General features: G+C 39.3%; 1 protein-coding gene across 4 annotated transcripts in view; it reads left to right on the forward strand.

Moving 5' to 3' along the window:
* VEPH1 (ventricular zone expressed PH domain containing 1) overlaps positions 1 to 14,698 on the forward strand; it is a 203,339-nt gene that overhangs the window by 52,709 nt on the left and 135,932 nt on the right. For all 4 annotated transcript variants that reach the window (XM_033092130.1, XM_033092103.1, XM_033092111.1 and 1 more), the window contains one exon: positions 5,269 to 5,435. In XM_033092130.1, coding sequence (XP_032948021.1) covers positions 5,269 to 5,435 — 167 coding nt within the window. The remainder of the gene's footprint in view (positions 1 to 5,268; positions 5,436 to 14,698) is intronic.

Consider the following 14,698-nt stretch of genomic DNA (forward strand, 5'->3'; position numbering starts at 1 on the left):
AGCAATAAATGTAAAGGAAGTGGGGAGGGTAGAATATATTGAATAAATGCCATTCAGAAAAAGCTGACATAACTATATTAATATCAATTAAAAATAGATTTTAAGACAAAAGAGAATTATTAAATTATGATAAAAGAAACACTTTACCAGGAAGGTATCTCAAAATTATCTAGTGAGGTAGTTTCAAAAAATATATACCCAAGATTCACAGAATAATAAGGAGAAATTGACAGATCCATAACTAAGTCTATTTCGATCATAACTGATCATTCAATACCAAAAAGAAAAAAGAAAAAAAACTGCTACAAGGTACAGAAACAAACTATATAATTTAACGTTCAACTTAGTGAAATACATAGAGAATCACCCAGAAGGTTTCATAAACAAGTTTAAATAAAGATTCAAGTAACTCATAAATGCCATCTTACCAGACTGCTTCTGAGAATAGAGTGTGCAGGAATGTGGTAAAATCTTTTTATATGTCTAGTAAGTATGAAACCAAAATGAGACAAAGACAGTACAAGAAAGGGAAATTGCAGGCCAGTCTCATTTAAGAACATAGATGCAAAAGCTCTAAATAAAATATTAGCCAAACAAACCCAGCAACATATGGGTACAAATACGCCAGAACCAAGTTGAATTTATTCCAAGACCACAAGATTGATTAAATGTTAGAAGATCTATTAATTTATTACATTAACAATTTAAAGGAGAAATCACATAATCATGTCAACAGATGCAGAAAAGTCATTTAATAAAATTCAACACTCATTCATGTTCAAACTAGGAAACAGAAACTTAAACTGATAAAGCGTAAATACCAAAATCTATAGAAACATATACATACATAATGGTGAATCCTTAGAAACATACTCTTTAAAACAGGGATAACAAAAGGGTACTCATAGACACTGGTTCTATTCATCAAAGTGTTGAAGGTCCCAGACAGTAAAGTAAGACAAAAAAAAAAGGGGGGGGGGCAACATAAGGAATAAAGTTGAACAGAAAGAAACAAAAAGCTGTCATCAATTATTCTGAGTTAATTATCCATATACAAAAAACTTAGACTCTAAAGACAGATTATTAATAAGAGAATTGAGCAAGTTTTGCTGGATAAAAGATCAACATACAAAAATCCGTTGCTTTCTTACTATCAGCAGACAATTGAAAATACACACTTAAGCAAGGCTTCCATTTACAATAGCAACAACAAATATGGGATACTTAGGAATCAACTTAATAAAAAAAAACAAAGTACAATATTACATACTTTATTGACAAATGTAATATATGTATATATATATAATATATATATATATATATATAATATATATATATGGAAAAATATATCACGTCCTTGAGTGAGAAGACTCAGTTTCACAAAGAAGTCAATTGTCCTAAGTTAGTATATACATTCAATGTGGAAGAAAAAAAATCTCAATCTAGTTTTGCAAGGAAGTTGACAAACTAATGGTAAAATTTATGTGAAGGAGCCAAGAAGAATTTGAAGTACAAAGTGAAAAATTTTGACCTATGAGATACAATGATTTATTATAAAGTTGTAAAGAAAATGTGTTATTGGTGAAGGTATGATAAATACCCAGAAACTGACCCAGACACATGGGACACCTTATATATGAAAGGGGTATTACAAATCAGAAGGGAAGCAATTGACTACTTAATAAATGGATCTGGGACATTTGTTTGTAAACATGCAAATGATATATAAGTAGATACCTTCTTCACATGTACAAAAGTAAATTCGAGATGGATTAAAGACAAATATAAAAACAAAATCATAATGTTTTTAGGAGAAAATATAGGAGATTGTTTTAAAGGAACTTAGGGTAGAGAAAGACGTCTCAGTAACAAATAATAATAATAAAAATAATAATGAACCATAAAGTAAAGAAATTTTAAGAATCATCTAGATTAAGACTGCAACTTTAAAATTGATTTAAAAAAAATCTGTGTCTAGAATAAATAAGGAACTGCTACAAATCAATAAGAAAATACAAACATTCCAATTGAAAATAGGCAAAGGACATGAAGGCTAAATCACGGGGAAGGAAATGAACTCTAAACATATAAAGAGAGTGCTCACAAGTAATCAAGGAAATGGAAAATAAAATAGAAAACTGTGGTATCCTCTGACACTCCATCAGACTGGGAAAAAACAATATCTGTCAAGAGCAAATGTTGGCAAGGATGTGGAGCAACAGAAACACCTATTGCTCGTAGATATGGAAATTGTTGTAATCGTGACGGTAGGCAGAATAATGCCCCCCACCAAACATGTCCACATCTTAATCCCCACAACCTGTGAACATGGTACATTTTATTGACCTGAAGACGGAATTAAGGTTGCTATAAAAGATAGGGAGAAACACCTAGATTATCCAGATGGGCCCAGTGTAATCATAGGGTGCTTAAAAGTGGAAGAGAGAGGCAGAAGAGAGAATCAGAAGAGGTGTGATGACAGAAATAGGGCCAAAGAGATTCTATATTGATGACGGTGAAGATGGAGGAAGGGACCCCAAACCAAGGAATGTTGGTGGTCTCTGTATACTAGAAAAGCCAAAGAAACAGATTACCTCCAGGAAGGAACCCAGCCCTTCCAACACCTGAATTTCAGCCCAACGAGACTCATGTCAGACTTCTGAACTATAGAAATATATAATAATAAATTTGTGTTATTTTTGGACCACTAAGTTTTGGGTAATTTCTTATGGCAGCTGTAGAAAACTATTCCAACCACTTTGCAAAGAAATTTTTTGAACCTGTAAAAACTTAATTCTTAGGGACATAACCACTATTTTGCTACCTAATTATGTGGTCCAGGGACCATCAGCATCACCTTAGAGCTTGTTAGAAATTCAGATTCTGTAGCCCTACCCTCAACTGTCTGAATCAGTATCTGTGTTTTAACAAGATGCCCAGGTGATTTCTAAGTACATTAAGCTCAGAAGCAGTCCCCTAGGGAATATCTCCCATTTATGCACAAAGAAACAGGTATAAAAATTACAGCAAATTGGTAAAATTGGTAAAACAAGTAATAACATGTGTGTGTGTATATATATATATATATATATATATATATATATATATATATATATATATATATAAAATCTTTCAACCACAGAGTATATGAACAAATTGTTGCATATTTATACAATGTAATACTACCATGTTTCCCCGAAAATAAGACCTAATGGGAAAGTAAGCCCTAGCATGATTTTTCAGGATGACATCCCCTGAACATAAGCCCTAATGCATCTTTTGGAGCAGAAATTAATATAAAACCCGGTCTTATTTTCGGGGAAACACGGTACACAGCTGTGAAAATAAATGGAGAGCTTCTTGGAGATAAAACTTCAACATTATGTTGCATGAGGGGAGAACATGTTGCACAGAGGTATGTTCAATATGCTACTATTGATACAAAATTTTAAAGCCTGCAAAACTCTATAAAATGCTAATTGGTACATGCATATGCAATTATAGTATAAAAACATTCATGAAGATGATAAATACCAACTTCAGGATGGTGGTTGCTTCTGGGGAGAAAAGGGAATGATTGAGATGAGAAGAATCATGGCACAAGGTTAAGTTTTGACAAAGCTGATTCTTGAGTACACCAGTGTTCCTTGTAGGATTGTCCACATTTGCCTAATGGCCTGGAACATTTCATAATTTAAAAGAATGTACTAGTTTAAGAATGGAATTTATACGATTTCTACACCAAAAAGTGTCTCATCAGTGTCTAACTCAAAAAAAAAAGTTCTTATGCATTTATTGTTGTATTATTTGATCTAAATTCAAGTCAGCTGAAAATGACTAATCTGAGGTTCTCCCCAGGGCCTCTAGGGAGTATTGTACCAAAAAGCCTTACACCAATTTCCTATCTTCCATTCCAACGATAGCCCCGTTCATCATGACGTTTTTCAGCAATTGCTCAGTTGTCCACATAACTAAGATTTATAATCCAGGTTGGGCATTACATATAAACTTCCTGATCCTTTAAGGAAAAGCTCTTAGTAGAAAATAAACAGAAAATAAAGAAACAAAGTAAAACAGTATTTTCTGATGGACACCATAATTTTTTATAAGAAAACCCTGACTATTTCCACTACCTTGTATTCTATGGGCCCGTGACTAAAATGTTTGAGACTAATTCTATGATCCACATGTGGAAAAAGCAATTCTCATTATTTGTTGTCAGCCAACAAATAACATTCAATTTGACCCAGAGTCAGCCCTTCATTAAATTTAGTCATTGGCATTCTGAAAATGCTGGCCTTCTTTCCTGAATTCTCACTTCTAAATGTACTTTATATGTGAGCTTATCTCTATTACTTAATAAAGGTCTACATATGTGTAATCACCATTTATTTGATTCTTTCCGTGTATATCTTCTATATACAAAGCCAAATTTAAAGTAAATATAGGCAAGAAAATTTTTGTTCAAGAAATCCCTAGGAACCAGTTCTGAGACACTTAAGTACTTGAGAGGATTTTGAGAAAAAATCCATACCATAAAGTGATAGACAGATGTTTCCCATATGTTGTTTGCAGATAAATCCCTCTAGTTTATGTAATAATTTTTCTTGAGATTTTGCCATTTTAAATCCAGTTGTCCATACATGTCTTTGAGCCAAATCACATGTGACAAATAAGCTGACTCTAAACTTCTCTTGAAATAGTGCAGAAATTAGGAATTTAAATTTGCATTGCTACTTTTCTAATTATTCATAAAAATAAGGCATAGTTGCCATATGTCAGTTGGCTAAATCATGTCTTGTATTTCTCAGGAACGTGAATACATTCCTTTTCACTTTTTTTTTGTTGTTGTTCAGTTTCATTTAGGTTCATGCTTATGACACTGCTTAGTTTTCACTTAAACAGCATCCAAATGTTCTCATCAGAAATTCTTTATCGGAACTGTTTCCTTCTTAAGGGTGTGGTCTGGTTACTGTCAACGTTTCCTCTCCCCATAGCCCCATAGTACATTACTCAAGAAAATTTTTCATCAGATAATAATACTGATCACATCATAAAATACTTCCTTTTACGGAATCGGTTTAAATTGTGCTTTGGTGATTTTTTTGGTAAAAGGTAGCATCACATACTATGTTATCTTCAGCAGAAGATTTAGATTTCAGCTTGTGCTTTTTAATGTGTAAGTGGAAAGGTTATCACATTAACAATGATGTTATTTTGTTGTTCATGGGCTAAAAACTCATCATTCCTTTATTGTTTCCTCAACAGGTAATACCATGTTGTTGAGGGTGCTACCTGCTGTGTATGAAAAGCAGCCTCATTCAATTAACAGACACCTGACAGAACTCCTGGCCTTGATGTCTCAGCTGGAACAGCCAGAACAGTATCATCTTCTACGGCTTTTGCATGTGGCTGCAAAGAGAAAGCAACCAGAGGTAAAGAATGCATTGTATATGTGATGGTCCATGCAACCAGGCATGTTTTGGGGTATGTGAACAGGATGTGTGCTTCAAGTTGCCTCTTTCAGATGTCTGTACACACCCCTCTTTAAGTGAAAGCACTCATCTACTCTTTCCAGAATCGTAAAACTCAACAGGTGATGGCAGACGTTGGGTACTCTCTTAGGGTTCTCCCCAGAAACATAACCAATAAAGTGTGTGTGTGTGTGTGTTGTGTTGTGTGTGTGTATAATGAGGAATTGGCATACACGATTATGGAGACTGAGAAGTCCCATAATCTGCCATCTACAAACTGAGGACCCAAGAGAGCGAGTGGTGTAGTTCCAGTCTGAGTCGGAAGGCCTGAGGAGCAGGAGACCTGATGGTGTGAGATCTAGTTCAAGTCTGAAAGCCTGAGAACCTGAGGGCTGATGCCATCCACATTGCAAGGGCGATCTGCTTTACTTACTCCTCCCATTGCAATGCCAATCGTATCTAGAAACACTCTCACAGACACGCCCAGAAGAATGTTTAACCCAGTGAGATTGACACGTACAATTAAACATCGCAGGTACAGTAATAAAAATACAACAAATGTGCAAATCTGTAGCCATTACAAGACAGCTTTAATGAAAGTTTAGTTTGGCCATGCGGTCCCAGGAATGTATGATTTCTGGGACAGAGCCAAGGGAAAGATTTAACACATGCCTGGATTATGGGAAAATCAGCCTAGGTTGACAGCAAAGGATCATTTTCTAAACAGCAAATTAATTGTTGTTCTTTCGATTCAAGTAAAGTATTGTATTAATTAGGATGCTTGTGATTATCAGTAACATAACACCCAACCCATAGTGGTTTAAACAATAAAAGGACTTTATTAGCCAATGTAATGGGGGGAAAAACCTTCAGATGAGGTGTGATTGAGGAGCTCAAACAATGTGAAAAGAAGAGTTTCTCTATCTCCATTTCTCAGATTTGATTTCTAGGTTTTGCTTCCATTTTCTGCAGACTTTCTCCTGTGGGCACCAGATAAGCGTTAGGGGCTCTGTAGGCACTTTGCTTCTCCTACCACCACCACGACCAACATCCAAGCGAAAGTTCTGATATTTTCTGTTTAGGACACAAGGCTTTTGCATGTGGCTGCAAAGAGAAAGCAACTGGAGTTAAAGAATACATTGTATACATGATGGTCCATGCTTCTCCTGGAACTTCCCCTGAACCCCAAGAATACTTGGATAGAAACTGGAGGCTGGCAGGAAGGGGGAAGTAGAAATGGATTCTGGAGGGTACCAAAGTGTGCACAGTGGAGATTATTGGTCAAACCAAGTTTCTATCAATTAAGTTGCATTTGTGCTCCATTTCCTGAAAATGTCAATATCCATCACTTGGAAAACCAGTCAACACTAAGGTGAAGGACTGGAACATTTGTATTCAACATTCAAATTGTCCAAAGAAAGGCCCTGCAAGAATGATCACATACATAATTAACCACAATAGACTGCAAGCTCCTAGTGGTAAGGAATAATTGCTTCTTTTCCTCTGTATCCCAGACCATGACATAGTATCTGATAGCACTCAATAAATATTGATAAAATCAAATTTAATTAAGCAGGGTGATAAGTGTTCTGCAAATGGAGAGTGGGGTGGGGTGGAGCGTTGAATTCTGCCTTAGGGGGAAATGGGTCATGTGTGCCATGCAGACCCACAAAGGGAGTGGCCTCAGGGCCAGACCTGCATCACTGCGTAGTAGTGTTTCAGATGGAGCAGAGATGCAGAGGGCCTCAGGAAGTGCACACAGGCTGGGAGTCCTGGACACCAGAGGGCAGGCTAGAGCCCCACGCCTAGAGATTTCCGTTCAGTAGATCTGGGGTGGGGCCCCCAATTGCTTTTTGACAAGTTTCCAGGTGACATTACTCCTCTTCTTCAAGAACCACACTATGAGTGTAGTAAGGCTGGAGGCTGGACAGAGGACTGGGAACCTCTATGTTACCTGGTATACAATTTCTCTCTTACCCTTAGAACAATATATTGTCACTAGCTTTGCATGTCTGTCTTTTCCAGTGTACTGCAAACTCCTTGAGGAGCACAGGACCTGTGTCTGCATATTTGTGTGTATACTTTCTAGCATAGCGCTGGGCACATATAGTGTTTCAATAAAAAGTTGTTAAATTCAGAAATGAATAAATGAACAAAAGAGACCAAAGAGTGGCGACTAAAAAGAACCAGGGAAAAGATGTATTGTGGTCTCCAAAGGGGGAAAAGTGGATTGATAGAGTCAAGATCTAAAGAAGTAAAGGAGACTGGAGATGACAATTTGCCTTGGATTTGGCTACCGGGACTCACTAGTGACCCACAAAGGGCAGTGACTGAGGGAGTGGGGGGGAGTGGCTGTCATCTATTATGGATTATATATGGAAGGGGAGGGTAGGAAATTAACACATGGCTACGGGAGTTTAGAGGAAATAAGAAGGGCTAAAAAAAATCCAATAGTTGAAGATAAGAACAAAGTACTAAAGGAAGTTACAGAATGAATTCCAGAGCACAAGTGGAGGAATCAGTTTCAGAAAGGATTGAGGACAGAAAGGATGAGTAAAGCCACAGTAGAGTTTGGGCAAGGAGTGGAGTTGATGGATCATCTGAAAGGAGGCTCAGAGTCAGGGGGCCAGAGATGGTGATGTACGCATATTCGTTTCCTATTGCTGCTGTGAGAAATGACCACAAACTTAGTGATTTAAACAACACAGACTTATTATCTTACAGTTCCAGAAGTCAGAAGTCTAGCATGAGTCAGCAGGGCTCCATTCCTTCTGGAGGCTCTAGAAGAGAATCTGTTCCCTTGCTTTTTCTAGCTTCTAGAGGCAGCTTGCACTCCTTGGCTCACAGCCAACATCACTCTCACCTCTACTTTTTCCATCACATCTCCTTCTCAGACTCTGACCATCCTCCTCCCTCTTCTAAGGGCCCTTGTGATTACATTGAGGCCACCCAGATAATCGAAGGGTATCTTATCATCTCAGGACCCTTAACTTAATCACACCTACACAGTCCCCTTTGGCCATGTAAGGGAACACATTCACAGGTTTTGGGGATTAGGATTGACATATTTAGGGAGTCATTATTATACCTCCCATAGGTCGGTGATATGGGGAGTAGAGAGGGGTGATTAAAAAGCCAAACTTGATTTCATAAAGGAGGCAGCTGGCATGCCACTTTATCTGCATGTTTATATGCTATGTTCTCCACCTGGAATGTGCTTCTCAACCATCCTCCCTGGGCTGACTATTCCTGGTCCTTTAGACAGCTGCTTAGATGTCACTTTCTTGCCAGGAATCTTCTCTGAGTCCTTCCCTCCCCCAACCCCTGCCACAGCAAATTTCACATGGTCTCTACTTGTCTCTCTCCCTCTGGACCACCTTTGCTGTGGTGCAAATGCTTGAGACATGAGGACCATCTTGCTCATCACTGTGTCCCCGATGCCTAGCGTAGTACCTGGAACACAGAAGTCACTTCATGAATATTTCTTTTTGTAAGATTTTTATTAAAAATATAGCTAACATACAATGCTATATTAGTTTCAGGGGCACACCATAGTTATTCAACATTTATATACCTAAGGAAGTGATCACCATAGTAAGTCCAGCAACCATCTGACACCATACTGTGCTACCACAATGTTACTGACTATCTTCCCCATGCTGTACATTACACCCCGTGACTTGTTTGTTTTATACCTGGACATTTGGACCTCTTACTCCCCTTCATCTTTCCCCCCACCTTTTTTAATCTTTCCATTTGAGTTGACATTCAATATTATTTTATATTAATTTCAGGTGTACAGCATAGTGGTTAGACATTTATATAATTTAAGAAGTGATCCCCCTGACTACTCTAGTACCCACCGGCACTATGCATAGTTATTACTGTATTATTGACTATATTCCTTATGCTATACTTTGCACGCCAATGACTATTTTGTAACTACCAACTTGTACTTCTTAATCCCTTTACATTTTCATCCTGCTCCCCAACCCCCTCCCATCTATCACCCCAACAAACCTAGTACCCATCTGATAACATACATAGTTATTACAATATTATTAACTATATTCCTTATGCTATACCCTACATCCCCATGACTACTTTGTAACAACCAATTTGTACTTCTTATCCCTTCCCCTTTTTCACCCATACCCCCAACTCTCCTCCCATCTTGTTTCTGTTTTCTCTTGTTTATTTTGTTCTTTAGATTTCATATGTCAGCAAAATCACATTGCATTTGTCCTTCTCTGTCTGACAATCCACTCAGCACAGTACCTTCCAGGTCAATCCATGCCACCACAGATGGCAAGAACCCATTCCCTTCCATGGCTGAGCAATATTCCATTGTATACGAGTATGTACCACCTCGTCTTTATCCATTCTTCCATCGACAGACACCCAGGCTGCCTTCACATCTTGCCCAATGTAAACAATATTGCAATGAACATATGGATGCATACGTCCCCTCAAAGTAGCATTTTGGGTTTCTTTGGATAAATACCCAGCTGTGGGAATACTGGTTCCTTCTTTGTCTCTTATTGTAGCCTTTGTTTGAAAATCTATTTTGTCTGGTATAAGTATTGCTATCGCAGCTTTTTTATTTGTTTGTTTGTTTCCATTTTCATGAAATATTTTTTTCTATCCTTTTACTTTCTGTCTCTGTGTGTCTTTCCATCTGAAGTGAGTCTCTTGTAGGCAGCATATGTAAGGGTTTTGTTTCCTTATCCATTCAGCCCTCCTATGTCTTTTGATTGGAGCATTTAATCCATTTACATGAAAGTAATTGTTGATAGATATGTAGTTATTGCAATTTTATTACTCATAATTTTTATCTTTTTTTTTTTTTTTTCCATCTTAAAGAAGTCCCTCTAAGATTCCTTGTAATACTGGTTTGGTGGTGATGAACTTCTTCAGCTTTTTCTTGTCTGGGAAGCTCTTTGTCAGTCTTTCAATTTTAAATGATAGCCTTGCTGGGTAGAGTACCCTTGGTTGTAGGTCCTTGCTTTTCATCACATTGAATATTTTGTGCCAATCCCTTCTGGCCTCCAAAGTTTCTGTCAGAAATCAGTTGACAACCTTATAGGAACTCCCTTATAAGTTACTAGTTGCCTTTCTCTTGCTGCTTTTAGGATTCTCTCTTTGTCTTTAACATTTGCCATTTTAATTATAATGTGTCTTGGTGTGGGCCTGTTTGGGTTCATCCTGTTTGGGACTCTGTGCACTTCCTGGATTTGTATGTCTATTTCCTTTGTAAGGTTAGGAAAGTTTCCAGTCATTATTTCTTCAAATAGGTTCTCAATCTCTTGCTTTCTTTCCTCTCTTTCTATGATGTGAATGTTGTTATGCTTGATATTGTCCCAGAGTTCTCTTAAACTATCCTCAATTTTTTTTTTAATTTCTTTTTCCCGTTCTAATTGAGTGTTTTCTGCTACCTTGTCTTCCAAATTGCTGATTCGATCCTCTGCTTCATGTAGTGTGCTGGTGATTCCTTCTAGTGCATTCTTCATTTCAGTTGTTATATTTTTCACTTCTGACTGGTTCTTTTTAATGGTTTTTATGTCCATAGTTCTCACTAAATTTTTTGAGCATCCTTATAACCATTGTTTTGAACTCTGTCTCTGGTATGTTGCTTGCCTTCGTTTCACTTAGGTCTTTTTCTGGTGTTTTCTCCTATTCTTTCATTTGGGATGTATTTCTTTGTTTCCTCATTTTGGCTGCCTCTCTGTGTTTGTCTCTATGTATTCGGTGGATCTGCTATGTTTCCCAGTCTTGGCTTTGTGGCCTTATGTAGTAGGGGCCCTACAGGCACAATCTCTTGGTCACTTGTTCCAAGTGCACCAGGAGTGTCCCTTGTGTGGATTGTGTGTGCCCTACTGTTATATTTGAGCCTTGATTGCTATTGGCATGTCAGTGGGTGAGATTTGTCCTCAGGCTGATTGGCTGTGGTGTTTGTCAACATCCACAGCTATGGCCTGCTGTGCAGGAGTATTACCGCACTGAGTGGGATTTGTTCCAGTGGGCTTTGGTGCCTGTTGAGACCACCCTTTGGGTGTGCTGCTTGTGTGGCCTCTTGGGAGGGGGTCCAGTGAAGGTCCAGGTCACCACTGCCTGTGACCAGCCAGGGAATACCTGGTAGGAGCTACAAAGTGACCCATGCTTGTTTGCTGCCTGTGCTAAAGTTGGAAGCAAGTGGGAGAGGCCATGCTGCAAACCAAGGATGGTTGCCACCTGCCAGCTCCCTTAAGGTTCAGCCACTTATAAAGCTTCTTGTGGTATGCAAATTTATGAGAAAGGGTCAGGGAGTCACTGGAGTGGGAAGAGTTGTGCTCACCCGGTTAATGTAAATTCTGGTTTGGTGCCAATGCTCAGCCTGAAGCAACTTAGCAAAGTTTCAGAGCGCACCAAGGCCAGTCACTGCCTGCCTGAGGCCTGTAGACTCCCATAGTTTTCACAGAAAGAGTCAATGTGGGTGGGGCTGGCTGCTCTCAAGAAAGTGCCTCCAGCATTGGGGGAGTTGGGTGGGGTGGGGTCCCTGCGGAGCTCATGAGACCAATTCAGATTCAGATTTGGCAAAGTGGGAGAGAGCTCAACACAGGAAAGGTGGTCCCTGCCTGCTGGCTGCACAGGAAGAGGACCCCACACAGGGAAAATGGCGACAGTTCTCCAGCTCTTGTTCCAAAGCCACATACCTCAGCCTGTCCCCCGTATGCCTCTAACATCCCGCAAGTCACCATTCCTCCAAAGGAGCCCAGGGTGAGTGCCTACAAGTGAGAGTTAGAGTCTCTGTGCAGGCTATTTAAGAGGATGTCTGGGTTTCCCACAGCCTTCCGTCCAACCCTGACCATTCTGAGATGGTCAGAATCCCCACTGTTTTTCATAGCCAGATGTTGTGGGGGCTCCTCTTTCTGGGACCAGTACTCTGGGGTAGTGAACCGGTGTGGGGCTGGGATCCCTCACTCCTCTGGGGTTAAATTCTGTGGCTGAGATATCCCTTTTGATTCTCAACCATGACACAGAGGTTTGGGGCCAGCCTGTTCTGCACTTCCACCCCCCTTCCAGTTTTGAGGTGGCCTCTTCTCTATATCCTTAGTTATAAAGCTCTTGTCCAGCCAGACTTCACATGCTTCTCCAGTTTGATTGTTGTATAATTTAGTTGTAATTTTAATGCATTCACAGAAGGAAGCACACAGTGTTTATCTACGTCACCATCTTGGATCTCTGCTATGAATATTTCTTAACATGGATGAGTTAGTATTAGTGCCTAAATTTACAACGAACTTTGTCATTCACAAATGACAGTTTTTAATTTCTAATATCTCATTTAAACCTATGAATAACTCTATAATGTGGTTTTTTTCCTCCATTCTACACCAGTCGAAATGGATGCCCTGAGAGGTTAATTTGCCCCCTATCATGCAGGTAGTAAGGGACAGGTCCAGGACTCTGACTCCCAACTCTCTTCTCCTCAGCCTGGAGAAGTAACAACAATGCAGCCTCCACTTAAGGAAGGGAGCAGTGTTCTCAGCTGGTTCAGAGGGTGGACAAAGAGCACTCAGAGTGGGCAAGGTCATACCAGGTACCAGACACTGTGTAGGTATTTTATATTCATTATCTCACTTATTCCCCACAACAAACTTTTCGTTTTGTAAACAGAGAAGTCAAAGTTTGGAGAGGTTAAGATGGTGGTACCAAGGAGTGACTTGGTGAGGAGGCTTTTCACGTGCCCCTCACCTTATCAGCCCCTCCAGTTTTTGTCTCCCAATGGCTATTAGAGTTACACCCCCCTCCCTAAGACTGCCATTTACAAACAAATCTGGGACTGACACTGGCGAGATAACTTTCCCAAAGCCATCCAGGTAAGGCCAAGCTACATCATAAATCCAATCTAATTCCAGCCAATGAGATCTTCTGACCTCATACAATAAACAAAAAAATGAGGCTGTAAGGCTGTGGCTGGTAAGGCAAATGGTGGTTCCAGAAGCCATAGCAGATAATAGCAGTCAGAGAGGTGATCTAAACAAGAGAAGGAGGATTGACCTGAATGAGGAGGAGAGGATGAAACCAGATTCCTGTAGGTGTTGTGGGTGCCGAGTCCACACTTCTCTAAGAATAAAGAAGCAAAGGTGTAGGAAGCACCCATAGTGATGGTAATGAACTTCTGATGTGGCTGGCTCCTTTCCTCCATCACTGCCCTCTGGGTATCCCTCTCTCAGGCAACCATCCTTCCTAGGTAAAGATAGGCAATTCCTGGTTAGTGCTTCATGGCTGATAGCTCCAGAGAATCCTGAGTCCATTTATAGGAAGGCTGGGTGGTCAATTTTCCAAGTGACCTTCTGAGGCTGTCTGTATTCTTGGCTGCCATAAATTATGCTGCAGTCCAGCCAATGAAAGGAACAGAATTTAGTAACAGATACAAATTTAGTAACATATCTGTTATTATCTCCAGGACATTGGCTTCTAGCCCTAACCATACAGAGATGAGTGGTGCCAGTGGCAAGTTCAGCCCTCTGTTGATGAATGTTCAGGCCCAGAGGAAGTACTTTTGTGGTCTGGTCCCTATAGAAGAGAGTCATTTTCTTAGATTTTCTCTCAGCAGTGTAGAGTATTCCGATTTCCATACCTAATCCAGCAGCACCAAACATAGCATTGCAAGCTGACATTACTCAGAGGTCACTTGTGGTATGAATAATAAGAAGCCAGTTGTAGAACATTGAGAAGATGAGTGATGAAATATATAGATTGTTCAAAAAGAGTCTTTGGAATAGAATCATGGTTTTTGGAATACATATATTGTCAGTATGGTGGGAGTAAGTAGTAAGTGAAAAGAGTGAAAGTTATTTTATAGATTTTCTTTATAGATTTTTAAAGATTAGTAGAGATTGTTAATGCTATCCAAATTAGTTGAAAGAGAAAATTGAGCTTGAGGACTAATTTAAGGGGGAGTGCATGCACACATGGTACGCACACTCACACACACACACACACAATAGATCTATCTTTTACTCTATACATAAGAATTTCAATGTCATTTGCTGCCATCTAAGTTAAGATGCTGTGTTTTCAGATGGCCTTGCCCACGAGGTGCCCATGGCCTGGGTGATGAGATGTGTTTACAAAACTTCAGTTGAATGAAAAGATGCTAAACTTGTCAGTCGACTGCTATGGAAACACAGAAAAGGCAGTAATTCTGCTCAGGAAGGACCAAAGAAGCCAGGGATAGG

Source organism: Rhinolophus ferrumequinum, chromosome 2, assembly GCF_004115265.2.
Source record: "Rhinolophus ferrumequinum isolate MPI-CBG mRhiFer1 chromosome 2, mRhiFer1_v1.p, whole genome shotgun sequence".
Classification (NCBI taxonomy): Eukaryota; Metazoa; Chordata; class Mammalia; order Chiroptera; family Rhinolophidae; genus Rhinolophus; species Rhinolophus ferrumequinum.